The sequence below is a fragment of the Saimiri boliviensis genome, chromosome 18, assembly GCF_048565385.1.
Source record: "Saimiri boliviensis isolate mSaiBol1 chromosome 18, mSaiBol1.pri, whole genome shotgun sequence".
Lineage (NCBI taxonomy): Eukaryota > Metazoa > Chordata > Mammalia > Primates > Cebidae > Saimiri > Saimiri boliviensis.
The window spans coordinates 12,221,630-12,249,613 of record NC_133466.1 but is presented as its reverse complement, the minus strand read 5'-3'; the positions used below and the strand labels follow the sequence as shown (position 1 = coordinate 12,249,613).

Sequence of the window (27,984 nt, the reverse complement as noted above, 5' to 3'; positions counted from 1 at the left end):
GAGGGGCAGCGCGTGCGCAGAGCGCCGAAGTGACTTCGAGATGTGAGCTACGAGGAGCGGCGCGTGAGCGGAGATGTGACGGGTGGGACCTACGGCGGCTAGCGGAGGATGGTCGCCCTCCTGGGGGCGACGACCCTGGTGCTCGTCGCCGTGGCGCCATGGGTGTTGCCCGCAGCCGCAGGTGAGAGGCGGGGAGGAGAGTCTCGGCGCAGGGCCGGAGACAGGGCGCGCAACTGGGCTACGGGGGCGGCGATGGTGGTGGGGGCAACAGACGCCCAGTCTGGGACCCCTTTGGTCCTCTTTGCCCCGGTGGTTTGGGGTCCCTAGCCGCAGCGCTCAGATTAAACCCAACCTGGGCTCGAAAATCAGACAGGAGAAAGTGATGTGAGTCCTCCCTCGCCGCTTGCCTGCGACCGGCGTACTGGTCCTTGGGCACGCCCGGGTCCCACCCCCAGGAAGTGGCGGTGCCAGAGCTTTGTGTCGGGTGTGCTGCTTTCCGGCAAGGTACTGCAGCTCAGGTGGCATATTTGATAATAAACAAAACATTTCCTGAAACGCATTTCCTCAAGTTAACTGGCGCCCTGTCCCAAGGCAGAGTGAGCTAAGTGTGGCCAGGATTTCTCTGCCCTCAGGATTCTTACAGGCCAATAAAAAATGACAACCGAAGGGAGTGAGTAACGAGGCATCATTCTCAGTCCTCGAGGTTCACTAGGCCTGCTTCAGGGCGCGTGCGGGAGAAACATGAGCCACAGACACGTGTGTGACTGGTTTTCCAGAGAGGTTTTCAGGAGTTGGTAAGGCAAATAGTTACGTAAGACTTTAGTTAGTGGTCAAGAAATCTGTATTATAAGTAAGATCCCATGAGTGTCTTAAAGAGAAAAAGGGAGTAAAGAAAGAGTCAGTTATGCAGATGCCTCTGGGTAGGTGGATTCTTGACTTTGTTTTGGACTGGAGAAGATAAGCTTGTAAATGACATTGTCATTGTGGAAGGCCTGAACTAGTTTTTCAGGTTAACTTTGGAATGCCGTGTTCGTTGAGAGGAGGGATCCGTTCAAATGGTTGGGGGCTTAGAATTTTATTTTTGGATTACGTAACTACCTACTTTTTCCCCAAAGAGATAAGCATGTTCAAAACTCAATGAAATGTTATCTTAGTAAGATTGTAATGTTGCTCAGTCTTTCAGATGTCATAAAAAATTCATACTTTTTAGTCGAGTAAATGCAGTTCTAGACCAAGACTGAGAAAACTATCCAAAATATGGGAAGACATTTATATATATATATATATATATTTTTTTTTTTTTTTTGGAGACAGAGTCTCACTCTACTACCCAGGCTCGTGTGCAGAGGCATGATCTCAGCTCACTGCAACCTCCACCTCCTGGGTTCAAGTGATTCTCCTGCCTCAGCCTCTCAAGTAGCTGGGATTACAGGTGCATGCTACCACACCCAGCTGTTTTTTGTATTTTTAGTAGAGACGGGGTTTCACTATGTTGGCCAGGCTGTTCTTGAACTCCTGACCTTAAATGATCCACCCACCTTGGCCCCCCAAAGTGCTGGGATTACAGGCGTGAGCCACCGCACGTCATCTGTTTGTGCTGTATACTTTAGTTTTAAGAACTAGACTTAAGTTGTAGACCTAAAGTTACAGTTGGCATGCCCTTATTTATGGGAGACCAGCAAAGAATTTACTTATCAGTGATCTGTGAGGGCAGCCCTTTGCAGATGGCTGACTGAGGCTTTTTATCTTTCCTTGGGGATCTGGCTGTAGGATAATGCTAGTAACAGCCATTCATTTGGAAGGGGGTGTTGCAGTCACTTGGCCACTGGGCTTAACCTTCCCTTTTGTGTAAGAAATTTGGGAGAGATCCTGAGATTTTTTTTTTTTCCTTTACAAAAATAATAAAAGAAAAATACAAAGGCAGGGCATCACCAGGCTAAATTGCTGAAATTTTTCCTACTTACCTGGAATGCATGGGAGAATAGCAACCATTATAAGGTTGATAGAGCGTGAGAGGTAATTTTATAGTGAGGACGAGTACCCAAAGAGAAACAGGGCTAGCATCCCAGTGCAGGAATCCACTGGTCTGTGAGCCTGCATGTGGGTTCAAAACACTTAACCTGTTGGCTTAGAAAACCATATACCTGTGTAGTACATGATATCCTATTTCTCAAACTTTTCCGCAAATATATAGTATAGTTTTCCTAGGATGTGGGTACTAGGTTCCTGGTGCAACCTGTAATAATTTCTTTGAAGTCTTTTGTTTATGAAAAATTTGCATTAAACTCATGTTTGCTTTAATGTAAAAAGTTTTCCCAGAAAATTTATATAAAATTGACGTTCCAAGAGGGTGTGCATTAAGAAATATAATTTAAGTCTTCCCGCCGACCAAGATGCCAAAAGTAGAGAAGGCCAAGGGGAAGAAGGTGGCTCCGGGCCCTGCTGTTGTGAAGAAGCAGGAGGCCGAGAAAGTGGCGAATCCCCTGTTTGAGCACAGGCCGAAGAATTTCGGTATTGGATGGGACATCCAACCGAAAAGAGACCTCACCCGCTTTGTTAAATGGCCCCGCTGTGTCAGGTTGCAGGGGCAGAGAGCCATCCTGTATAAGCGGCTGAAAGTGCCTCCTGCCATCAACCAGTTCACCCAGGCCCTGGACCACCAAACAGCTATTGAGCTGTTAAAGCTGGCCCAGAAATATAGGCCAGAGAGACGGCAAGAAAAGCAGCAGAGGCTTTTGGCCCGTGCCGAGAAGAAAGCTGCTGGCAAAGGGGACGTCCCCACCAAGAGACCACCTGTACTTCGAGCAGGAGTTAACACAGTCACTGCCTTGGTGGAAAACAAGAAAGCCCAGCTGGTGGTGATTGCACACGACACGGATCCCATTGAGCTGGTGGTCTTCTTGCCTGCCCTGTGTCAGAAAATGGGAGTCCCTTATTGTATCATCAAGAGGAAGGCAAGACTGGGATGTCTAGTCCACAGGAAGACCTGCACCACTGTTGCATTCACCCAAGTTAATGAGGAAGACAGAGGCGCTTTGGCTAAGCTGGTGGAAGCTGTCAGGACAAACTACAGTGACAGATATGAGGAGATACGCCGTCACTGGGGAGGCAAAGTCCTGGGTCCCAAGTCTGTGGCTCACATCGCCAGGCCTGGAAAAAGCAAAGGCCAAAGAACTTGAAAGTGATTCGGGGTGAAATGTACATAGTAGAGTTTGCTGTAAATAAAAATAATTTAAACAAACAAAAAAAATTAATTTAAAATGAGGTTGGAAGAGAGCTGGCAAAATATAATTTATAGGCATTTAGCATTTCTTAAGCTCTTAGCTATGTGCCAGGCACTAATCTAAGTGTTTTAAAGGTATAAACTTGTTAAGCTTTCAGAGACATGTAGATACGGTTATCCTTATTTAACAGACAAGGAAACTGAACAACTGAGAGATCAGGTAACTTGCCTGAGGCTATATAGGTCAGTCCAGCTGAGTCTGAAATCAAACCCCGAGTCTGGCCTGATAGCCCTGGGGCTCTTGATTTTGTTATGTGAATATTCTGTCCCTGTAAACAGCTGTCCATCTTTCAAATCACATCTGTTCAGTTCTACTATTAGAGTATATGAAGTACAGATGGTCCCTCTCTTATGATAGTTTGACTTGCAATTTTTTGAGTTTATAATGGATTTCTCAGGGTATTACGTACATTTTTGGTTGGTATTTTTAACTTACAGCTTTACCAGGACATAACACCATTGTAAGTCAAGAAGCATCTGTCTATCTCTGGACATACAATGTGAAATCAAATCGAGGCCATGAAACAGTTGAACCTCATCGTAAGAGTGACTCATCAAGTGTCACTTCTAAGACCTAGAAAATTTCTATTTTTATGCAGAGACCGTTTGTTTTTTAATTAAAAGGAAACTCCTTTTTTTCAAAGAGGGAAAAAAATCAACCTTTTCTTCAGCTCTCTCAGATGGAGAAATATAATCAGCAGCATCCCTGTGCTGGGAGTAATCATTAGGTTTTTTTAGATTTTTTAAATATACTTCATTATATTTCACTGTATTCATTCTTTAATCAGGGATGTGAGAGATAGAATAACATTTAGAATATCTGTACAGTTTATATATAATGTTCTTATTTCTTGTTGCCTTTATAGGTGGGAAAAATCTAAAATCTTCTCAAAAAGTAGAAGTCGACATCATAGATGACAACTTTATCCTGAAGTGGGACAGGAGTGATGAGTCTCTTAGGAGTGTGACTTTTTCATTCGATTATCAAAAGTATGTGATTCTGCTTACTGATTTGTCAGAATGACCTGAATAATTTTTACAATTTTAACACCATAATTTTCAGATTTGGAAAGTATTTGGTTTTTCCATTTTTTAGAAATGTTATGCCTATTTTACATAATATTTTTAACTTTGTTTCTGTAGAGACTTAGTCAAATACACCTTTGTTGTAAGGCACTCATTCTTTCATTCAACAAATATTTACTGGGTGCGATATAGCTCACACCTGTAATCCAGCGCTTTGCGAGGCTAAGGCTGGAAGATCACTTGAGGTCAGGATTTTGAGACCAACCCCTACAACAAGATGAAACCCCGGCTCTACTAAAAATAAAAAAATTAGCCAGGTGTGGTGGTGCATGCCTGTAATCCCTGCTACTTGGGAGGCTAAGGCAGGAGAATCACTTGAGCCCAGGAGGCAGAGGTTGCAATGAGCTGAGATCGTGCCACTGCACTCTATTCTGGCAACAAAGCAAAACTGTGTCTCAAAAAACAAAACAAAACAAATGTTGAATATATTTCGTGCCAAGCAATCTTCTGACTACTTAGGGATGCCTCAGTGAATGGGAGAAGTGAAGACAGCATGAAGTTATCTTATGAAATGGATTTCATGAAACAAATATTACATTGGTTACATTAAAACCAACTCATATTTCAGATTACATTCTGTTCTGAGCTAATTATTACATGTGATAATGATTGTGGTTTTTTGGTGGCGGTGTTTGTTTTTTGAGTGGGAGTCTTATTCTGTCGCCCAGACTGGAGTGCAGTGGTGCATCTTAGCTCACTGCAGCCTCCACCTCCCAGGTTCAACTGATTCTCCTGCCTCAGTCTCCAGAGTAGCTGGGATTAGAGACACCCACTACCATGCCCAGCTAATTTTTGTATTTTAGAGATGGGGTGTCACATATTGGCCAGGCTGGTCTTGAACTCCTGACCTCAGGTGATCCACCCACCTCAGCCTCCCAAAGTGCTGGGATTATAGGCATGAGCCATCAGTGCCCAGCCAGATTTGTGTGTGTGTGTGTGTGTGTGTGTGTGTGTGTGTGTGTGTGTGTGTTTTAAGAAAATATAAAAGTAGCTACTGCTGCAATATCTTGATTAGGTGTGAAAACGGTTTTAATGGAGCATGCATCAGCATCTTCTGAAACAGGAAAGACAGATGTGAACAGTGAGGTTGGGTTGAAATTATATTGTTTTACATTTTTGATAAGGTTTTCTGTTTATATTGAGAGTTTCTGGATTTTTAGAAATAGATTCTGATATGGAACCTCTTCAAGAATGTTTAAGGTATTTTTAATGCCAGCTCTAATCTCAGGCCTCAGATACATAAATTGGAAGTGAAAGCTGGCCAAGAATGAAGTATTTCATATGCTAGTGTATATTTTTGGTGATTTCTTAAAAATGTTTCCTTTATTAAAAATAAGATAGACTTGTATATGGGTCAGGAACAAAATTGTTTTGGCATCGTCTCTGGTTTCTAATATCTAAATCATCTTTAAAAATGGCGTCTGTGATATTATTAAAAATAAATAAATCAGCTAATGAATTAGGCTTGACAAAAATGCCTTCCCAGAAGATAGTTTCTCGTTAACTTAAGGTCGATGAGCTTAAACATGGGTAAAAATTTTGACATCTGCTAAATTGGCCTGGCCTGGTGACTCACACCTATAATCCCAGCGCTTTGGAAGGCTGAGGTGGGCAGATCACCTGAGGTGAGGAGTTCAAGTTCAAGATCAGCCTGGTCAACTTGGCAATACCCCATGTTGTATTTTGTAAAAAAATACAAAAATTAGCCAGACATGGTGGCACACGCCTGTAATTCCGGCTACTTGGGAGGTGGAGGCAGGAGAATTGCTCGAATCTGGGAAGCGGAGGTTGGAGTGAGCTGAGATCACACCACTGCACTCCAGCCTAGACAACAGACTTAGGAAAAAAAAAAAAAAGAAAGAAAGAAAGAAAAGAAATCTGCTAAGTTTATTTCTGTCCCTCAGTTTCCCTGTCTGGGTAACATGTCCTTTTCTGTTTTATACTTCATGCCCACTTGATTTCTTCATGTTTGCCCCCTTTTCAAAAGGAACAATGTAATATCACTTCAGCTTTCTGATTGGTCACTTCTACTTCCAAAGACTTATTTGTTTATGTAAACATTTTAAGTTTTTTGGTTTCTGGCAATGTAATAGAAGAAATTATGGAGACAAGCAAGCAGAAGGGATGGTTTGCTTTTGGAGAGAGCAGAGGAAACCCTGAAACCATACTGATACCGAGGTCTTTCTTTTTTTCTTTTTTGAGACAGAGTCTCACTCTTATTGCCCAGGCTGGAGTACAATAGCGTGATCTCGGCTCACTGCAACCTCCTCCTCCAAGGTTCAAGCAATTTTCCCACCTCAGCCTCCCAAATAGCTGAGATTATAGGCGCCCGCCACTATGCCCAGCTGATTTTTGTATTTTAGTAGAGATGGGATTTCACCATGTTGGCCAGCCTGGTCTCAAACGCCTGACCTCATGTGATCCACCTGTCTCAGCCTCACAAAGTGCTGGGAAGGTCTTTCTTAGGGAGGTAAGTCTGTTCATAGGAGGAGGTCAGAAAGAAATCATCAAATCCAATTACCCAATTTTAATTTTATTTTATTTTATTTTTTTAGAGATAGGGTCTTGCTTGGTTGCTGAAACTGGAGTGCAGTGATATGATCATAGCATACTGCAGCCTGCAGCCTTGAACACTTGTACTCAAATGACCCTCTCACCTCAGCCTAACCGGTAGCTAGGGCTACAGACACATGTAGCACGCCCTGCCTTGCTTTTTTTTTTTGTTTTCTTCCCTTCGTACAGACAGGGCTTGCTATGTTGCCCAGGCTCCAAACTTTAAATAAGGAAGATGAGATCCAGAAACACAAAATAGTTTACCAAAAGTCACACAACTATTTTTAACAGAGCCAGCATACTAACTCCACTTTTACCTTACGGGTCATTTATTTCTCTGCTTCCTTGAAATCCTAAAGCAGCCACCCACAAGATTATATAAAGAACTGTATTTTAAAATTCAGTTTTATAAATCATAACTTGGCTTATATGCATTGAAAAAGAGTGGAAGGGTATACACTAAAATGTTAATAGGACATTAGCTCAAGTAGAAGAAATAACTCTTAAACCATAATAGCTTTATAGTATTAGTAAATAGAAAGTATTTGACACATATTTATACATTTGCTCACTTACTCATTTGTGTTTTTACTTTAAAGATCTGGGACAGATAATTGGATAAAATTGCCTGGGTGTCAGAATATTACTAGTACCAAATGCAACTTTTCTTCAGTCAAGTTGAATGTTTATGAAGAAATGAAATTGCGTATAAGAGCAGAAAAAGAAAACACTTCTTCATGGTATGAGGTTGACCCATTTACACCATATAACAAAGGTAAGAAAAAGTTGCTAGCTGAATTATGTTCTTAAGTAATTATTACTAGAGCAGTTCACTTTCCAAGCCATTCATTTGCATGATGTAAAATCGAACGTCTTTTAAAAGGAACAAAAATGTCCTTAAATCCTTCTCATCTTCCCGCTATGGCTCTGTTTTTTTCTACTTTCCCTATAGTAGTGGTTCTCAAAGAGTGTTCCCCAAGGCCCTGTCAGTGGGCCACAAAGACAAAGCTATATTTATAACAAATCAAAGACTTGCTTGCCTTTTTTATTTTTGTTCTTCCTTGTGTTCACAGTGGAGTTTTCCAAAGAAGCCTGTTTGATGTGTGATGTGGTGATATGGTCGCTAACGTAGAATTCGATGTAAAATTCATCTGCATTCTTTATTAATCCAAACATTCTAAAGATTTGGAAGACAATGTCAAACAGCACTACTCTTAAGTTTTTATGTTTCTCGTAGCCAGTGTTTGTTACCATATAATAGGTTTTGTCATTGTTATTTCTTAATGGATTAATTAGTTAAAATGGATTGAAAACGGTATCAGTTTAAATGTTTAACATGCTAATATAAAAAGATATAGCCCACATAAATAAAGGCTGTTTGGGAGTCTCAGTCATTTCTTTAAGAATGTAAAGGAGCTGAGTGTGGTGGCTCACAGCTATAATATCAACACTTTGGGAGGCCGAGGTGGGAGGATCACTTGATGCCAGTTGTTCAAGACCAATCTAGGCAACATAGTGAGACCCCCCATCTCTACAAAAAATAGGTAAAAATTAGCCAGGCATGGTGGTGCACCCCTGCAGTCCCAGCTATTCAGGAAGCTGAAAAGGGAGGATGACTTGAGCCAGGGAGATCAGGGTTGCAGTGAGCCATGTTTGTGTCACTGCACTCCAGCCTGAGCAACAGAGCTGAATCATATCTCAAAAAAAAAAAAAAAAAGAGGGGGGAGGTTTCTGAGACCAAAAAGTTCGAGAACCACTGCTCTTTACCAAGAATGATGTGTACTCCCTTTCTATACTACTTTTCTTCCCATTCCTTCTCAGCCCTCTCCGTTCAAACTCTGTTCCTCATCACTATTAAAACTACTCTTCTCAAGGTCACAGCAGCCTCCGCAATGCCAAGCAAATTCCCAGTCCTTTTCTGGCTTCATCCCTCTGTAGTAGAGATGTGGTCATCACTAGTTTTTCCTTTACTGGATCTCTGGAGCGTTGCTCTTTCCTGGTTCTCCTGCTCATTGATAGCTTCATCTTCCCGACCTTTCAGTGTTGGACTGCTGGGCTCAGTCGTTGAACCTCTTTACTTTCTGTGTCACTCCCCTGGTGCTGTATGCTCTTGACTCCTAGAAGTGTCAGGCACATATTAAGTGCTCAGAATTACTTGTTGAATGAAGGTTTTGGCATTGTATTAATGAAGATCTGTTGGGAAAAGCAGCAAAGGAGGAAGGTCTTACAGATGCCTACATAAATTGGTTCTGAGTAACAGTAAACAAGGAAGAACACACTGCGGAAGGCCACAGGAGGCCTCTGAGGAGGAAGGCCTCTCCGTGCCTCATGTTCCGGTGCAGGGTGACCTCGGCTCTGTTACCATAAACACTGTGCTCAAGGATGTAAAACCCCTTCGAAGCACTATGACGTAGCCAGACTTGTAGGCTCCTTGTAAGGTCCGTGTTCCACCGACTGTACATAGATAATAAGCTAAAGATAACCATATGTTCTTGTTTTGTGAAACTTCCAACCCGCCATGTTATCCTTCGGATGACACACCAGTTCCGGTTCACTGATTCACTCCACCATCACTCCACACCATCCTATAGATCAAAGTGGTTGTAATCAGTAAATAGTGTGGATGATCAGAACTCGGGGCCTTCACTGTCTACTCCAGTAATAAGTGATGGCCCCTGGTCCCACTTTCTCTCTTAATCTGTCTTTTTCTCATTCCTTTGTCGCCACTGAACTCTGGGTACCCATGGGTGATGTAGGGCTAGTTACTGACAAAGATCCATAGTAATTATTTTGATTTTTTTTTTGCAGCTCAAATTGGTCCTCCAGAAGTACATTTGGAAGCTGAAGATAAGGCAATAATGATAAAGATCTCTCCTCCTGGAACAAAAAATAGTGTCATGTGGGCTTTGGATGGTTCAAGCTTTAGATACAGCTTAGTTATCTGGAAAAACTCTTCAAGTGGAGAAGTAAGCATTATTTTTACCTTTGTTTAATCAATGTGAGAGAAAAATGAGGTGAATTAATCTTAAAATTTGACCTTATACTTTTTTAAAACACCAACTTCTATTTTTATTATAGGAAGAGATTGAAAATATTTATTCCATACGTAAAATTTATAAACTTTCACCAGAGACTACCTATTGTTTAAAAGTTAAAGCAGCACTACCTGTGGCAAGGAAAGTCGGTATCTATGGTCCAGTATATTGTATAAAGACCACAGGTAAGGAAGATGTTTTGCTTTAGATTCAATAAATATGTATACAGATTCTCTACAATAATTTTGGCATTTTTCCCATATTTGCTGAAGTTTATATGATAGGTTAATATAGATTAAAACAAAAACAGAACATTTACAAAAGCAAAATAAATGTTATTTGGGATTTTTGTCTCAAATAGTAATGAAAATTAATTCTACTTAGAAGTTCAGGCTGGGCGTGGTTGCTCACACCTGTAATCCCAGCACTTTGGGGGGCTGAGGTGGACAGAGCACTTAAAGCCGGAAGTTCAGGAACAGCCTGGGCAGCATGGCAAAACCCCATGTCTATTAAAAATACAAAAAAAATAAAAATAAAAATAAAAAAAAAAACCTAACCTGGTATGGTGGCATGTACCTATAGTCCTAGCTACTCGGGAGGCTGAGGCATGAGAATCCCTTGAACCCGGGAGGTGTTGGTTTTGGAGAGCCAAGATCATTCCGCTGCACTCCTGTGGGGAGCAAGTGAGACAAAGAGCAAGGCTCCATTTTAGAAAAGGAAAAAAAAAGGCCGGGCGCGGTGGCTCACACCTGTAATCCCAGCACTTTGGGAGGCCGAGGGGGTGGATCATGAGGTCAGGAGTTCAAGACTAGCCTGACCAACATGGTGAAACTCCGTCTCTACTAAAAATACAAAAATTAGCTGGGCATGGTGGTGCATCCCTGTAGTCCGAGTTACCCAGGAGGCTGAGGCAGGAGAATGGCTTGAACCCCAGAGGCAGAGGTTGCAGTGAGCCAAGATCGCGCCACTGCACTCCTGCACTGGCAACAGAGCAAGACTCCGTCTCAAAAAAAAAAAAAAGAAAAAAAAAGTTCAAATATCTTGTAATGACAAAACTATATTCGTTCGTTCAGAATCCACATAAAGGGGGGCGGGTAGCTGAACTGTGGGTTCTGCAAGCAGGAAGAGGTATACTTTCAGGAAGAATAACTTGTCTACTAGTTATTAGACAAGTTATTCTTCCTGAAAGTATACCTTTATAAGTGGAATGTTAAAACATGAAAGCATCCTGATGTATTTAGTCAGTAACACCTTTCTAGTAATTAAGGCCAAGGAGCTGGGATTTATTATTTTCATTGTAAACTTTGTACGCTTTATTTTTTTCATCAAACATTACAGAAGAGTTTGAAGTGAAGTCTTCTCCTTCTCCCTTCTTACCCCCAATTCCATTCACCAGAGATGAGCCTTGCTTAGCAGTTTGTGTATAACCTTTCACAGCTTTTTTTCAGGGCTTATGTAACCGTATACATAGACCCACAGTTTCTTGGGTTTTGTTTTTTAAATTACAAAATAAAATCTTACTAGATGTACTTTACAGCTTGCTTACTTAACCCATTCTGTATCAGTCCATACAGATCTATTACATTCTTCATTTACTCTTAGCATTTTTTTTTTTTTTTTTTTTTTTTGAGACATAGTCTCACTTTGCTGCCCAAGCTGCAGTGCAGTGGCATGATCTCGGCTCATTGCAATCTCCACCTCCCAGGTTCAAGCAATTCTCCTGCCTCAGCCTCCCAAGAAGCTGGGATTACAGGGATGTGCCACCATGCCCTACTAATTTTTGTATTTTTAATAGAAATGAGGTTTTGCCATGTTGGCCAGGCTGATCTCAAACTCCTGACCTCAGGTGTTCCACCCACCTCGGCCTCCCAAAGAGCTGGGATTACACACTTGAGCCACTGCACCCGGCCTGTATTCTTTCAAATGGCTGGGTAGTATGACATAGTGTGAATAAAAACCATGTTTAACTATTACCTTATAATGATAAAATGTGAGCCTTTATCTTCTTGCCAGTTATCTCGCTTGAGTAAAGATACATGCTTTTTTTTCTTTATATTTTCTTTGGCTTCTAGTTGAAAACGAACTACCTCCACCAGAAAATATAGAAGTCAGTGTTCAGAATCAGAGCTATGTTCTGAAGTGGGATTACGCATATGCAAACGTGACCTTTCAAGTTCAGTGGCTCCAGTAAGTTCTATTCCATACATTTCCTTTTGCCCAGTGTGTTTTGATTATGCTTCTTTTCACTCTGCTTCAGTCACCAGGTCCTTGCACACAGAATGACTGACTGGGAGGTGAGTATGATATATTGGAAACTTGAGAAATCTCATTTCTAACCCTCGTTCTGCCAGTAACTAACCTCCACTGGTCTTAATTTCTTCACTTGTAAAATAGATGTATGTATTCTAATATCTAGGGTTTTTAACTGGCTTAAAAAAAAGTTGTGACTAGTTACATGTGTTATTTCCCCAACCTGGAATACTTGACACTGACCCTGATCTTTTTCTTTTTCTTTTTTTTTTTTTTCTTTTTTTTGAGATGGAGTCTTGCTCTGTTGCCCAGGCTGGAATACAGTGGCACAGTCTTGGCTTACTGCAACCTCTGCCTCCCAAGTTCAAGCAGTTCTCTGCCTCAGCCTCCCAAGTAGCTAAGATTACAGGTGCCCGCCACCACACCCACCTAACGTTTTTGTATTTTTAGTAGAGACAAGGTTTTACCATATTGGCCAGGCTGGTCTTGATCTCCTGACCTCGTGATCCACCCGCCTCAGCTTCCCAAAGTGCTGGGATTACAGGCATGAGTCATGGCACCCGGCCTGATCTTTTTCTTAAGAACTCACTTCTTCCGTGAGTCCTTAAAATGATCTCAGTCAACTTGCTTGTTCAATTCAAAACCTTAGCCTTCCTATTGTCTTTATTACTTTAGTGGTTTTGACAAAATTTTGTAGTGGTTACTTCAGTGGGAAATTAATGAAAGTTGGATTTCTGTATGGTTGAGTAGAGACTAGCTAAATACAGATGAAATCTAGGCACCGCATAAATAAAAGAGAACTGGCCAGGTGCAGTGGTGCATGCCTGTAGTCCCAGCGACTCAGTGGGCTGAGGCAGGAGGATTACCTGAGGCCAGGAATTAAGGCTACAGTGTGCTGTGATCACACCCACAGATAGTCGCCACACTGCAGCTGGGGCAACTGAGTGAGATCCCCATCTCTAAAAATTAAAAACTCATAAAAGAAAACTGCATGTAGTTTATATTGATTGGAAAATTGTAGGGGATGAATAGAGAGAAGAGGAAAATTAAGTAGAAGGAAAAGTGGGTTATGGGGAGAAAAGAGATGGAAAGAAAGATATACACTGGTGACAGAGGAGTAGAGAGAGCAAAGGAAAGTATAGCTAAGACAGGAAAGGAAAAGTTAGAAAAGACTGGAAAGAGACAGAAAAAGTGAGGGAGAAGGGAAGTGTGAGTACTGCTGTGATCAGTTTCTCTCCATCTTTTAGTGTTAATTTTGAACCAAGGGTGACGGGTAGGATGGAAATGTATTCATGTGCATATGTGCCCCACAATACATATATACCTCACAAACCAACCAGGAAACTGTTCAGTAATCTTTTGTGTATACCTCACTTTCAGAAGTGAATAAATTATAGGGTCACCAAATAGATAATGATAGGGATTTCTGATGGCTGATCTCTAAGCTTCTTTGGGGTACTTAGCACATTGTACTGAAGAAATGGAAAGAGTCAGCAGAATGAAACATGGTTCTAGAAATTTAAAGCAGTTAGCCGACACTGCAAAGCGTTGTGTGGTTTAGGACTGAAGAGTGTATACAAATGATAAGGGTTCAGAAATGGAAAATGTAAAGGTGAATAGGGGCTGAAGAGACCAAAGAAGCCACAAGGAAAGAGATGAGGTATGAACAAGGCCTTGATTGTTAATTCATATTTTTTTTTTAAGTAGAGGAGTATTAGATACTAGTTTTCCATTTCTGTAACAAGTTACCACAGACTTAGCAACTTAAACAGCTGTTTATTGTCTCACAGTTTCTGTGAGTCAGGAGTCCAAACATTGCTTAGCTGCGTTTTCTGCTAAGCCAGGCGTCCCCAAACTTTTTACACAGGGGGCCAGTTCACTGTCCCTCAGACCATTGGAGGGCCGCCACATACTGTGCTCCTCTCACTGACCACCAGTGAAAGAGGTGCCCCTTGCAGTGGGGGGCCGGATGAATGGCCTCAGGGGGCCGAAGTTTTGGGATGCCCGTCTAAGCAGTCAAGGTGTCAGTCTCATACATGACTCAGGGTCCGCTCCCAAGCTCACATGTTGTTGGCAGAATTTATTTCTTGCAGCTCTAGAACTCATGGGGGCTCGCTTCTCAGAGGCCATCAGGAAGGGAGAGTCTGACCTTTAGATCCTTTTTTTTTTTTTGAGTTTCACTCTGTCACCCAGGCTGGAGTGCAATGGCATGATCTTGGCTCACTGCAACCTCCAGCTCCTGGGTTCAAGGGATTCTCCTGCCTCAGCCTCCTGAGTAGCTGGGACTACAGGCATACACCACACCTGGCTAATTTTTGTGTGTGTTGTTTGTTTGTTTTTGAGACAGAGTCTCTCTGTCACCTAGGCTGGAGTGCAGTGGCACAATCTTGGCTCACTGCGACTTCCGCCTCCTGAGTTCAAGCAATTCTCCTGCGTCAACCTCCTGAGTAGCTCGAACTATAGGCATGTGCCACCATACCCAGCTAATTTTTGTGGTTTTAGTAGAGACAGGGTGTCACCATGTTGGTCAGACTGGTCACAAACTCTTGGCCTCAAGTGATCCATCAGCCTCAGCCTCCCAACGTGCTGGGATTACAGGCGTGAGCCATCTCGCCTGGCGTAGCTCCTCTTTGAAGGGGCTCATCTGATTAGGTCAGGGCCACCCAGCATAGTCTCTCATTTGATTAACTAGGAATCAGCTGATTTGGGACCTTGATTACATCTGTGAAATACCGTCTCCTCTGCCACTTAATGTAACCTAATTATAAGAGGAGTGCCCCCATTGTATTTACAGATCTTGCCCATACTCAAGGGGAGGGGATTATACAGGATGAGTGCTTCAGGGGGCAGGAATCTTGGGGGTCATATCAGAATTTTGCTTTCTCCAGTGGGGAGGATGTCTTTCTATGGGGGGAGTGCAGTGATCCGACATCACACCACTGCACTCCAGCCTGGAGCAGAGTAGCAGAACATTCGGACACCAGATTGCAATAGGAAGAAAGCTGAATAAGTAGAATGGGACAAGATTAGGGTCAGCCTTAGTCTGTCCTATAGGCTTTTGGGATTTTATGTTGTGGTGACAGTTACCCTGAGCTCTGGATTTGAGGAAGGTACACATGGCGACGTGGTATGTGGGGCAGTGGACTAAGGAGACACTAGGGAGAGACAAGGAAAGCAGTTAAGAGGCTGTTAGAGTTCTGGGCTGGAGCTGAGATGCTTTTAGCTGTTGCTTTCTGAGCAAGTGGCTTAACCTCTTCAGTCTCGTGTTTTTATACTTGCTCTCAGAACGCTGTGGTGTGTCTCTGTTATAGCACTTTTCAATTGGTATGCCGGCGCATGTTTAGCAGCTGGCTTTCCAAAAAGAAAAAGTCCTATTTTGTAGTGTTTGCTTATTTTTATGATATAAATATTTCCACTATGGCCACTTTCTAGCTACCAGACTGATGTCCCTGAACATGGAGTTGGAAGATAGGCACAGTAGCACCCCATTATCATCCAGCTACAATAGAGAAAGATAGCCCCAAGAGCATAGACAATAAAATGAAGTAAAAGAATTAGGACAAGATGGAATTCTGAGTATTTATTATCTCTGTCTTTAAAACAATTTTTTATTTGCAAATTTTTATAACTTAAATTTTTAATAATGGTTTTCGGCTGGGCGCAGTGGCTCAAGCCTGTAATCCCAGCACTTTGGGAGGCCAAGGCACGTGGATCACGAGGTCAAGAGGTTGAGACCATCCTGGTCAACATGGTGAAACCCCATCTCTACTAAAAATACAAAAAATTAGCTGGGCATGGTGGCGCCTGCCTGTAATCCCAGCTACTCAGGAGGCTGAGGCAGGAGAATTGCCTGAACCCAGGAGGCAGAAGTTGTGGTGAGCCGATATCGCGCCATTGCACTCCAGCCCGGGTAACAAGAGCGAAACTCCGTCTCAAAAAAATAAAAAAAAGAAAATGGTTTTCCTTTAAAAACCAGCTTGCGCCAGGCACGGTGGCTCAAGCCTGTAATCTCAGCACTTTGGGAGGCCGAGGCGGGTGGATCACGAGGTCAAGAGATCGAGACCTTCCTGGTCAACATGGTGAAACCCCGTCTCTACTAAAAATACAAAACATTAGCTGGGCATGGTGGCGTGTGCCTGTAATCCCAGCTACTGAGGAGGCTGAGGCAGGAGAATTGCCTGAACCCAGGAAGAGAAGGTTGTGGTGAGCTGAGATCGCGCCATTGCACTCCAGTCTGGGCAACAAGAGCGAAACTCCATCTCAAAAAAAATTTAAAAAATTAAAATTAAAAAAAAAACAGCTTGCACTTTGGGAGGCTGAGGTGGGTGGATCACCTGAGGTCAGGAGTTCGAGACCAGCCTGGCCCACATGGTGAAACCCTGTCTCTACTAAAAATACAAAAATTAGCCGGGCATGATGGTGTGTGCCTGTAATCCCAGCTACTTGGGGACAGAGGCAGGAAAAATTGCTTGAACCCAGGAGGCAGAGGTTGCATTGAGCTGAGATCCCACCACTGCACTCCTGCCTAGGTGACAGAGTGAGACTCCGTCTCAAAAGAAAAAAAAACACACACACAAACCAACTTGCAGTGTTTCCTGGAAATTCTAACAGATGTTCTTCCACGTTGCTATGAACCACCTCCAGCAGAGAGCGCTTTCTCACAGTCTGGAGCAGTCTTCTGGTTTTCTTTGATGATAGATGCTTATCTCTTCCACTGTTTGTGAGTTTCCTGAGGGTGGATACTGTTTATTTCTGTAACCTTAGCCCCTAACATAGTGTCTGGCAGATTGTAAATACTTAATAAATATTTATTAAATTACTATGTAGTTGAATTTAAAATTTTTTTGTCTTAAAAGCGCCTTTTTAAAAAGGAATTCTATGAACCATTCGTATAAATGGAAACAAATGCCTGACTGTGAAAATGTCAAAACTACCCAGTGTGTCTTTCCTCAAAATGTTTTCCCAAAAGGAATTTACTTTCTCCGTGTACAAGCATCTGATGGAAATAACACATCTTTTTGGTCTGAAGAGATAAAGTTTGATACTGAAATACAAGGTAAGGCAGCAGGTTTTACTTGAGATTCTAATACTCTGATTTGGTGCAAGTTCTTAAAATTGTTTTTCTAATTGAATATTATGTCCTTATACATTTTTCTAGCTTTCCTACCTCCTCCAGTCCTTAAAGTTAAACCCATTGGTGATTCATTACATATCCATATTGATGCTCCAAAAGAGTCGGGAAGCAAGCCTGTGAACGAGGATTATCCATTCACTTATGAAATTATTTTTTGGGAAAACACTTCAAATGCTGAGGTAAAAAGACTGTATGGTATTATTTTGTAACTTAGAGTTATAACTATAATTTAGGTACATAAAGCTTGAATTTAAAATTGGGGGGAAATTTTTTACTTTATGTGGGCTGGGTGCAGTGGTCTGTAATCCCAGCACTTCAGGAGGCCGAGGTGAGAGAATCGCTTGAGCCAAGAGGTTTGGGACCAGCATGGGCAACATAGAGAGACCTGTGTCAACAGAAATTTTTAAAAATTAGCCTGGTGCGGTGGCATGCACCTGTACTCCCAGCTACTTGGGAGGCTGGGGTGGAAGGATTGCTTGAGCCTGGGAGGTGAAGGCTGCAATGAGCTATCATGCCACTGCACTCTGGCCTGGGTGACAGAGTGACTAACAGCCTGTCTCAAAATTGAAAAAAATTTTTTAAATGTGATTAACTAAGATATTTACAGTATGAAGAACATGAGCATTTTTCATATTTTGCATGGTAGAGTTATGGGTGAGCTGCATCTGGGCCCCAGTTTGCTTTCAAAATACAGATTCCTGAGCCTGTTGTTGTTACTAAGTCAGACTCTCTGGGGATGGAACTCAGGAATTTGCATTTTTAACATGATTCCTATGTATTCATCTAAACCCAGGTTTCTCAGCACTGTTGACTTTTGGGCCGGATAATTCCTTGGGAGGGGGCTGTCCTGTGTGGTGCAAGATGTTTAGCAACATTCTGGTTTCTACCCACAAGATGCCAGTAGTGTTCCTTCCTAGTTGTGAAACCAAAAACATCTCCAGATATTGTCAAATGTCCTCTGGTGGCACCTCCAAGGGGACAAAAATTGGTTCTTATGGGACAAAAGAATCTTAGTAGAATTGTTTGTGTTGCTCCGAAAGCATTGGAAAGCATTCTGCCAAAGTTAGCTTTGCCCAACAAAATCTTATTCCTTAGTATTTAATTTTATGATGGGGAGGGATTAGAAAAACATTGCCTGAAAGTTGTTTAGTGGGGGAGGTAATGAAAAAAGAGTTGACAAACACTGGTCTAAACCCTAAAATTCAGATACCGCTGACAGAGATAACACACTGTTTCCCAGATCGCTTTTCCCTTGTGGAATTATAGTCAAGGATCGACCTTTAGAAATCCTGTGCAGTCAGGCGGGTAAATTCTTTGACTTCATTTTCTATTGGAAATCTAAGCAAATTCCATTGATTGGGCTGCTTCCCTTTTTAACCGTCTGACGACACTGTAACCATAGCATAATGTAGCCCACTGAGAATTGTGGTCAGTTTTCAGATGCCTGTAAATCAGACAAACCTAAGTTTGTATCTCACAGCACACAAGGTGCTTTACCTCTTGGAGACTTTGCTTCCTCTTTGAAGTGGTGGTAATCATAGCAACTAAATTTTTCAAAAGGATGTTTATAAGGTTTAAAAGGAAGTAACAAATATTAAAATTCCAAGCACACTGCTGAACAAGTAGTAGAGATTCAATAAATTGTAGTTGCCGTCTTGTCCTGTACTGGATAATACATCAATAATTATAGAAACTCTTATTGAGGCTAGACGTGGCAGCACACGCCTGTAATCCCAGCACTTTGGGAGGGAAAGGAGGGTGGATCACCTGAGGTCAGGAGTTCGAGACCAGACTGGCCAACATGGTGAAACCCCATCTCTACCAAAAATACAAAAATTAGCTGGGTATGGTTGCACACGCCTGTAATCCCTTAGGAAGCTGAGGAAGGAGAATCGCTTGAACCCAGGAGGTGGAGGTTGCAGTGAGCTGAGATCGCACCACTGCACTCCAGCCTGTGCAATGGAAGTGAGACTCCATCCCAAAAACAAAAACAACTTAGTGAATACTTATGTGTAAGGTACTATGCTAAGTATTGTGCATGAATTGTCTCAATCATTCTTCAAAACAACCCTGCCAGATGATATAATCAGTTAAATTGCTGTTTGGCAAATACTTGGGATGGTGCCTTCATCCATGCATCACTGGACTGTGGTTGCTGGAGCCCGAGTAGATGTACTGAGAGCAGAGGCCTTAAGTGTGCTTCTAGGGTTTGGTCTGGTGGAGCCGACCTACACCCCATGCACGGCCTCCATGGGAACTCCCCGGCCAATCTGTAGACTTGTGAGTGAGAAAACTACATAATTATGCTGTGAGCCACTGAATGTTGAGGTGGTTTTGTTATACATTTATATATATGTGCAGGTTCTCATTCTGTTGCCCAGGCTGGAGTGCAGTGATGTGATGTCAGCTCACTGCAGCCTTGACTTCCTGGTCTTAAGTGATCCTCTCATCTCAGCTTCCCAAGTAGCTGAGACTACAGGCACATGCCACCATGCCCAGCTAATTTTTTGTATTTTTTGTAAAGATGGGGTTTTACCACCATGTTGCCCTGGTTTTTTTTTTTTTTTTTTTTTTTTTTTTTTTTTTTTTTTTTGGCTCCCTCAGCCTCTTAAGTAGCAGAGACTACAGGCACATGCCACCATACCTGGCTAATTTTTTTTGAAATGTCTTGTAGAGACAGAGTCTTGCTATGTTGCCCAGGCTGGTCTTGAACTCCTGGGTTCCAACAATCCTCCTGCTTGACCTCTCAAAGTGCTGGGATTACTGGTATGAATCTCAGGCAAGTCTACGCAGGCAAGACCACACAGCTGTAAGCAATACCTCTTAATGAGGAAGTTTGAGGCCAGAACCCCTACTCTTAACCATTCTGTCACTACTCGGAGGTAATACAATGGCAATTACACCAGACCTAGCATGTACTTATAAATAAATCGGAGTTCTCTTAGGAGTATGTCATATGCTTTTTTGGCAGCAGCATTTTTAACTTTCTGATTTGGTTACAATGGGTTGTCTGAAACCAATTTACTTTACTTATTTTTTTTTTTTTTTTAATGGAGTCTCTCTCTGTTACCCAGGCTGAAGTACAGTGGTGTACTCTTGGCTCAGTGCAACCTCTGCCTACTGGGTAGAAGGCATTCTCCTGCTTCAGCCTCCTGAATAGTTGAGATTACAGGCACGCACCACCACGCCTGGCTAATTTTTGTATTTTTAATAGAGATGGGGTTTCACCATGTTGGTCAGGCTGGTCTCGAACTCCTGACCTCATGATCTGCACACCTCAGCCTCCCAAAGTGCTGCTGGGATTATAGGCATGAGCCACCATGCCCTGTCAACAAATTTATATTTCTTAAACGTATACCCTATAATCCTAGCACTTTGGGAGGCTGAAGTGGGTGGATCACTTGAGGCCAGGAGTTCAAGACTACCCTGGCCAACATGGTGAAACCCCATCCTTACCAAAAAAAAAAAAAAAAAAAAAAAAAAAAAAATTCTCTAGGCATGGTGGCATCTGCAATCCCAGCTACTCAAGAGGCTGAGGCAGGAGAATCACTTGAACCTAGGAGGAGGAGGTTGCAGTGAGCCCAGATTGCACTACTGCACTCTAGCCTGGGTGACAGAGTGAGACTTTGTCTCAAAAAAAAAAAAAGACAAAAACAAAAAACACATTCCAACTACGTAGGAGAGGTCAATCTTAGATTGAACATAAAAGAATTGAGAAACTCTGTATTTCCTGATTTCATGAGGTGACTAAATTTTATCAATGATTTAATTATGTTTTCTAGAGAAAATTTTTCAAGAAAGAAACGGATTTTATTGTTCCTAATTTGAAACCACTGACTGTATATTGTGTCAAAGCCAGAGCACACACCATGGATGAAAAGTGGAATAAAAGCAGTGCTTTTAGTGATGTTGTGTTTGTGGAAACAAAACCAGGTCAGAAGCTTTTACTGTCTTTTTAAAAAATGTAACTAGACATAATAAAAGTAATTCAATACTATTGTAAAACATTTTCTGTTTACTGCAAAAAATACATAGAATGTTTTCTTCATGAGCTATATGAATCAAAAGTAGACTTTTCAGAAAATACTTGTAATGCTTAATTCTCAATTCAGCGTTTTTGAATCTAGTATCCATGTAATTAATTTTCTTAATTTGTTGCTCTTTAACATTTAATAAGACTATTAGTTTTAAATTTTTAAAATATAATCCTTAACGTATTTATCATGTGGAAATCACTTAGTTCAATTGTGAATTTTTTTATGTGGGAACTGGTTTAGTCTCATTTTCTGTTTTACAGTTTCTAGTGTTGACTGGTAGAGGCTTAGTCACAGAGTATCTATTCAATTTTGCTAGCTGTATGACTTAAGAGTGCTGAAGGATGCTTACGTGTTCGGCTTGTGTGTCAATATTGTCTTCTTCCCTGAGGTTCTCTGACTTCAGTTCCACACCAGTCTTTAAATGTAAACGTCATTGTCTATAGTTGCTGTGGACTCAGTGCTGCCAGAAGTATTTTTAAGGGTATTATGTAGGCCAGGCACAGTGGCTCATGCCTGTAATCCCAGCTCTTAGGGAGGCCAAGGCAGGTGGATCACCTGAGGCCAGGAGTTTGAGACCAGCCTGGCCAACATGGAGAGAAACCCCATCTCTACTAAAAATACAAAATTAACTGGGCATGGTGGCACATACCTGTAATCCCAGCTACTCTGGAGGCTGAGGCAGGAGAATCGCTTGACCTGGGAGGTGAAGGTTGTGATGAGCTGAGATTGCACCATTGCATTCCAGCCTGGATAATAAGAGTGAAACTCCATCTAAAAAAAAAAAAAAGTATTATTTAATAGATTTTATATTTCCTTTCATATGGCTAGTCTTTCACATAAGCTATCAGCACTGTTAAGACATTTATATGTCAAAACATTCATGCTAAACATCACTTATGTATTTTTAGGAAATGCATCTAATATTTGGCTTATAGCTGGAATTTGTACTGCAATAATTGCTATCGTAGCTGTCATTTATGTTGTAAAAGTTCTCCTGAGATGCATCAATTATGTGTTCTTTCCATCACCTAAACCTTCTTCCAATATAGATGAGGTATGTTGCTTTTTGTATTTTTTTGTCAACAGCTAGGAAATGAACAGGAAATGTGTTTGATTTCAATAGGTTATATCCAGAAAATAATAGAAACTGATTTGGGTATTTTCTTCAAAGTTTTAGTCAATTAACTTTAGAAACAGTAATTTAATATAATAATATAGCATGGGATAGAAATGATTGTCCTTAATTCCCTATTTTTCTGGCAACTCTGGCAATTCCTAGATTCACTGTGGCATTTGTTTAACCATTTAAAGTCTGTGATTCTTGGCTGGGCACAGTGGCTCACACCTGTAATCCCAGCACTTTGGGAGGCTGGCTCACTTGATGTCAGGCTCACTTGAGGATCCGTTTTGTGGATCACTTGAGGTCAGGAGTTCGAGACCAGCCTGGCCAACATGGTAAAACTCCGTCTCTACTAAAAATATAAAAATTAGTTGGGCGTGGTGGCACCCACATGTAATCCCAGTTACTCAAGAGGCTGAGGCAGGAGGATCACTAGAACCTGGGAGGTGGAGGTTGCAGTTAGCTGAGATCACACCACTGCACTCCAGCCTGGGTGACAGAGTGAGACTCTGTCTCTAAATAAGGAAATACAGTCTGTGATATGATTCTCCACAGCACAGACAGTCCCCGACGCACACTGTTTAGATTTGTGATGTTTGTCAGGACATAATCCCATCGTAAGTTAGGAGCATCTGTATACATCCAGAAGCCTGAAATATTCAATCAGTGTAGAAAGCATATTCTATGGATGAAATCACATAAAACGAAATAACTGAAAACATGAGAATTGCTTTTCATGACACAGCACAGTTTTTTGTTCGGCACTTCTATGAAGTTAGCATATTAAATGAAAGCACTATATGGTGAACGCCTAAGCATAGAGTCTGTTCCTGGGAACTGATGTGTTCATCTAGGGTGGGTTTTGTGAACTTGAGCAAATCATTTAAGGGGAAGTAAACAAGTACCCTTGGCTGTAAACCACCCCGGAGAGGTGTGAGGAGCAAAGGAGATAAACCAGAGAACCTCACCACTCTAAAACTACTCAGTAAACATTAACAATTGTACTATTTTACCCCGTGTTTTTAAAATGTCATTCCTATGTACTAATATGCATAGCTATTCTTTAAAACAGACTTAAAACTAGTTACAGTAGCCAATAATTTCTTACTTGTGCTTCTTCTGGATAACTATGGGTTGGATACAAAAATTGTTATGTCAAAAAAATTTCATGATCTCAGCACCCGTCCACTCCTGTCCTTTCCCGAGTTCATCCCCACCTACCCCTGTTGGCACAGTGTAGCTTCTACTCAGGTACTCTTCAAAGACTCACCACAAAAGGTGCTCAGATATGCGTGACCTCACTAATGATGATTTTAAATATTATAAGGCAATTAGTGTGTTCTTAGGTGACTTTTTAATGTGCATGCCAGAAGATGGTTTTCTCACTAATGGACATAAGAAACTAAAGCTATTATAACTAGAAAGGAATTACTATTCTAAATAATTGATTTCTATTCTTTCCCTTTTTTTAAATTAGTATTTCTCTGAACAGCCATTGAAGAATCTTCTGCTTTCAACTTCTGAAGAACAAATTGAAAAATGTTTTATAATTGAAAATATAAGCACAATTGCTACAGTAGAAGAAACTAATCAAACTGATGAAGATCATGAAAAATACAGTTCCCAAAACTGCCAGGATTCAGGAAATTATTCTAATGAAGATGAAAGTGAAAGTAAAACAAGTGAAGAACTGTAGCAGGACTTTGTATGACCAGAAGTGAACTCTGTAAAGCAGAAGGTTTTTCTGCAGGAGTCACACTGGGAGCCTGAGCTCCTTGCCTTACTCTCAGTCACTGCAAAGAGGACATTTGCTTGTTTGGGGAAGAAAAAACATCTTCAGTTACAGATCCTAAACATACAGGTAAGCACTTAACTATTTAAAAATGAAATTACACCAGGCGCAGTGGCTCACGCCTATAATCCCAACACTTTGGGAGGCTGAGGCTGGCAGATCATCTGCAATCAGGAGTTCAAGACCAGCCTGGCCAACGTGGTGAAACCCCGTCTCTACTAAAAACAAAAATTAGCCGGGTGTGGTGGTGCACGCCTGTAATCCCAGCTACCGGGGAGGCTGTGACATGAGAATCTCTTGAAATTGGGAGGTGGAGGTTGCAGTGAGCCAAGATTACGCCACTGGACTCCAGCCTGGGCGACAGAGTGAGACTCCCTCTCAAAAAAAAAAAAAAAAAAAAAAAGGAAGAAAAAGAGAAATTGCAAGAGTTGAGACAAACGTTTCCTACATTCTTTTCCATGTGTAAAATCTTGAAAAAGCCTGTCACTGGACTTGCATTGGATGAGATGAGTCAGATCAAAACCACGGCCACCCGTCTCCCTCCTGCCAGCCCAAGTGCTACTGAGCTAGCCGTGCACTGTGGCTAAGGATGGCAGCTGTGTTCCTGTCCATCACTGGTGCTGCTGCCCACTGCATGTGTCCCACCTGTCTGCTGGCATTCCTAGCATTCTGTTTCATTCTTCCTCAGGAGAGATTTCAAACATCTGGTCTTTTAACACTGAGGCAGGCCCTTAGGAAGTGTATCTAGGAAAGCCTGAACACATTATCACTTGGTTTTCTGGAAAGTAGCTTACCCTAGAAAGCAGCTGCAGATGCCAGAAAGATGCTCCCTAAAAATGTTCAGAGACTTCTGTTTGTTTATCCCGAGAACGTTGGTTTCCACATCACAGTATCTACCCTTACATGGTTTAGGATTAAAGCCAGGCAATCTTTTACTATCCATTAACACTTCCAATTCAAAACTTACCAGAACAATAGCTTCTGGCTGGAATTTGCAGTCACTGAAGTCATAGAAAATAGATAACTAATTAGAGAAATAATGGTTATGTTTTAAGGTCTGAGAGTGTGTACAAGTTTTAATATACATGCCATGCCAGGAGACAGTGTATGCAAGAAGTCCTGGGACCAGAACATGGCAATGCTGGAAGACTGACACAGAAGTAGACTTCCGCAGGAAAGACATTGCTGGCTGTGGCGCAAGAGGAAGCATGCTGTTCCACGGGAGCCTGAGCGCCTCTTCAGCTCTCAGTGATTCTCACACTCTTGTTATGGCTCATCTGTGTCACTTTCAATACCAAGCTGGCTTCTCTGCACTGCCTAGCAGTATTCAGATACCCCTTCTACTCAGCCTGCTTGGCCTTAAAATACAAATCATTGAACTGAGGGAAGAAAGGTAACTAGGAAGAAAAACCTAATTTAAGAAATTACATAATGCTTTCCAAAGGCACTTACAACTTATTTTTAAATTACTTGGCTACTGGGAATTACCCATGGATATCCTTAATAGGCAGGAAGTCTGGGAATTCTGGTGGCCTCTAGGACAGGGTTCTCATAGCACGGTCTGACAGGGACCAGGTGAAAGAGAAAGGAGACAAAGTTAAGAGCGTGCTGGGGAGCAGCCATTGCTGAGGCCAGTCTGATTTCAGTAGTCATTTCTGCTCAGATAACAGATTGTCCTGGTGGTAGAAAAGATTGAAGGCAGCTGCCTTAGGGAGGGCTGTGAGCTCAGCACATCCGGGGCACATACACCAGTCTGCGGGCCACACCATGCATGTTCCCGGATCTGCCACTTGGCTTCCAGAGTGGTTCAAGCAGAGCATAGTGGGCCACTGAGGAGACCCAGGAATCTCTTGAGATACAGCCCTCTGCTGGAGAACCCCACAGTGACACCTTTTCATCTTTCTGACCAGAGGCGTTTGGTTTGAAGTACATCTGCTGTGTTGGCCTGATCTTTGTAAAAGCCCTGTCACTTTGGAAGTTTGCCCCTTTGAAGAGGCGATTGGGAACATATCATGACTCCCTGCCACCATTGCTTCTCAGACGACCCAATTCAAGGATCCTATCCAGGACTTCCAGCCCTGTGTTCTCCAGTGGGAAAACGTGCTTCAGACTGGTTAGCCTAAAAAGGAGCAATGCCTTTGCAGGATGTGGAGAAGGGAAAATACGGAAATTAACATTAAAAGACATGAGTGAAATTGTTAGGTCTCTAGGAAGTAGGAGCACAAGGCGTCATGTTTTGAGACTATCTGGTTTTCAGTGAATGAGCACTGAGCACCAGACTTGAAAAGGCAGTTCCGGCCGGGAGCAGTGGCTCACGCCTGTAATCTCAGCACTTTGGGAGGCATGAGGTCAGGAGTTCTAGAGCAGCCTGACCAACATGGTGAAACCCTGTCTCTACTAAAAATACAAAAATTAGCTGGTCACAGTGGCATGCGCCTGTAATCCCAGCTACTCAAGAGGCCGAGGCAGGAGAATCGCTTGAACCCGGGAGGCGGAGTTGCAGTGAGCCGAGATCGTGTCACTGCACTCCAGCCTGGGCGACAGAGTAAGACTCAGTCCCAGGAAAAAAAAAGAAAAAAAAAGGCAGTTCCACTCTACCCTTAATTATGTTCTACAAGTTGCTTAATCAGCATATGCTTAAATGACAAGTATTTTTTCTGAACAGAAGTTTACTTAGAAATACCGTGCACTTGGGGGTATCAATAAACTGCGTCAAAACTAGCATATTGATAGTTAGTTTTTAGACCAAATATAACTACAAATTTATATGAAAGACTTGTATCGTTAGAGCCAGAAATAGTTTTATATTAATATGTGATACAGATTAACATATGATGTGCATGTGTAACTTCCGACATGGGCCTGTAAACGTATTCATTTATGTACCTGCACATGTATCCACATGATGTGGGTCTTACTCCTTTAGTATGAACTTAAAGTACTTACTAGTATAGCTTGTAACTAAAAGTTGGAAATGCTCCCCAGAATTAGGAACTTTAAGAGTCTGACCAGAAATTTACCACTTACAAAAAAAGTTAGTTTTAAAAATGTAAGTTAGGGCTGGGCACTGCGGCTCGTGCCTGTCATCTCAGTACTTTGGGAGGCCAAGGCAGGAGGATCCCTTCAGGCCAGGAGTTCAAGACCAACCACCCTGGGCAACATGGCCAGACCCCAGCTTTATTATATATAAAATTTAAAGTTTGTGTCTTCCCCCAAAAGAGGCTGTGACATTTACAGCAGCCTGAAATTGCTCTTAAGGGGCTGGGGTGTGCAGAAGCTTTCCTTCCCCCACACAGGAACCCAGTGACTACCTGACATGTTCTGTATTTGTTTTGTTTGATGTCTGTCTCCCTGCCCGGCTGCTAGAACAGAGGCTCCATGAGAGCAGGGACTTTGTTGTTCATTGCTGCATCCCCAGTAATGAAGATACTCAGAAAATAGTTACTGAATGAGTGAAATCCAAACTGTGAATCAAAGGGTGTTTGTGGCAGTGTTTGTATGTGTTACTGAATTGTGAAAGGGCATAGCTGTGTTTTCAGTGTTTCTATGCAACAACCTTGCACATTTTTATTTCACTTGTGTTTTGTCTTAAACCCTACTGCTGGAAACAATTTTGTATAACAAACAATGGGCCCAAAAGTCTGGAGGTTTTCGCACTTAGTTAATTTTTATGCAATAAAGATGCTGCAGTTGA

The 27,984-nt window shown here is 42.0% G+C and overlaps 1 protein-coding gene and 1 pseudogene across 1 annotated transcript; both read left to right on the top strand.

Annotated features, from left to right (window-relative positions):
• On the top strand, window positions 1-26,197 carry IFNAR1 (interferon alpha and beta receptor subunit 1). Its single transcript, XM_003927653.4, has 11 exons — window positions 1-181; window positions 4,150-4,273; window positions 7,522-7,697; window positions 9,731-9,888; window positions 10,001-10,142; window positions 12,030-12,144; window positions 17,064-17,263; window positions 17,366-17,520; window positions 21,124-21,274; window positions 22,287-22,432; window positions 23,976-26,197. Exons 1-11 carry the CDS (start codon window positions 109-111, stop codon window positions 24,192-24,194), a joined length of 1,659 nt encoding a protein of 552 aa, XP_003927702.2. The 5' UTR covers window positions 1-108; the 3' UTR covers window positions 24,195-26,197.
• Window positions 26,197-27,984, top strand: LOC141581998 (uncharacterized; annotated as a pseudogene).

What these genes read in the sequence shown, in the direction of transcription:
- IFNAR1 (XM_003927653.4), top strand. Translation starts at nt 109, where the DNA reads ATGGTCGCCCTCCTGGGGGCGACGACCCTGGTGCTCGTCGCCGTGGCG. An exon ending in GGTGTTGCCCGCAGCCGCAG is followed by an intron (nt 182 to 4,149) that starts GTGAGAGGCGGG and finishes TTGCCTTTATAG; the next exon opens with GTGGGAAAAATCTAAAATCT. An exon ending in GTTTGATACTGAAATACAAG is followed by an intron (nt 17,264 to 17,365) that starts GTAAGGCAGCAG and finishes ACATTTTTCTAG; the next exon opens with CTTTCCTACCTCCTCCAGTC.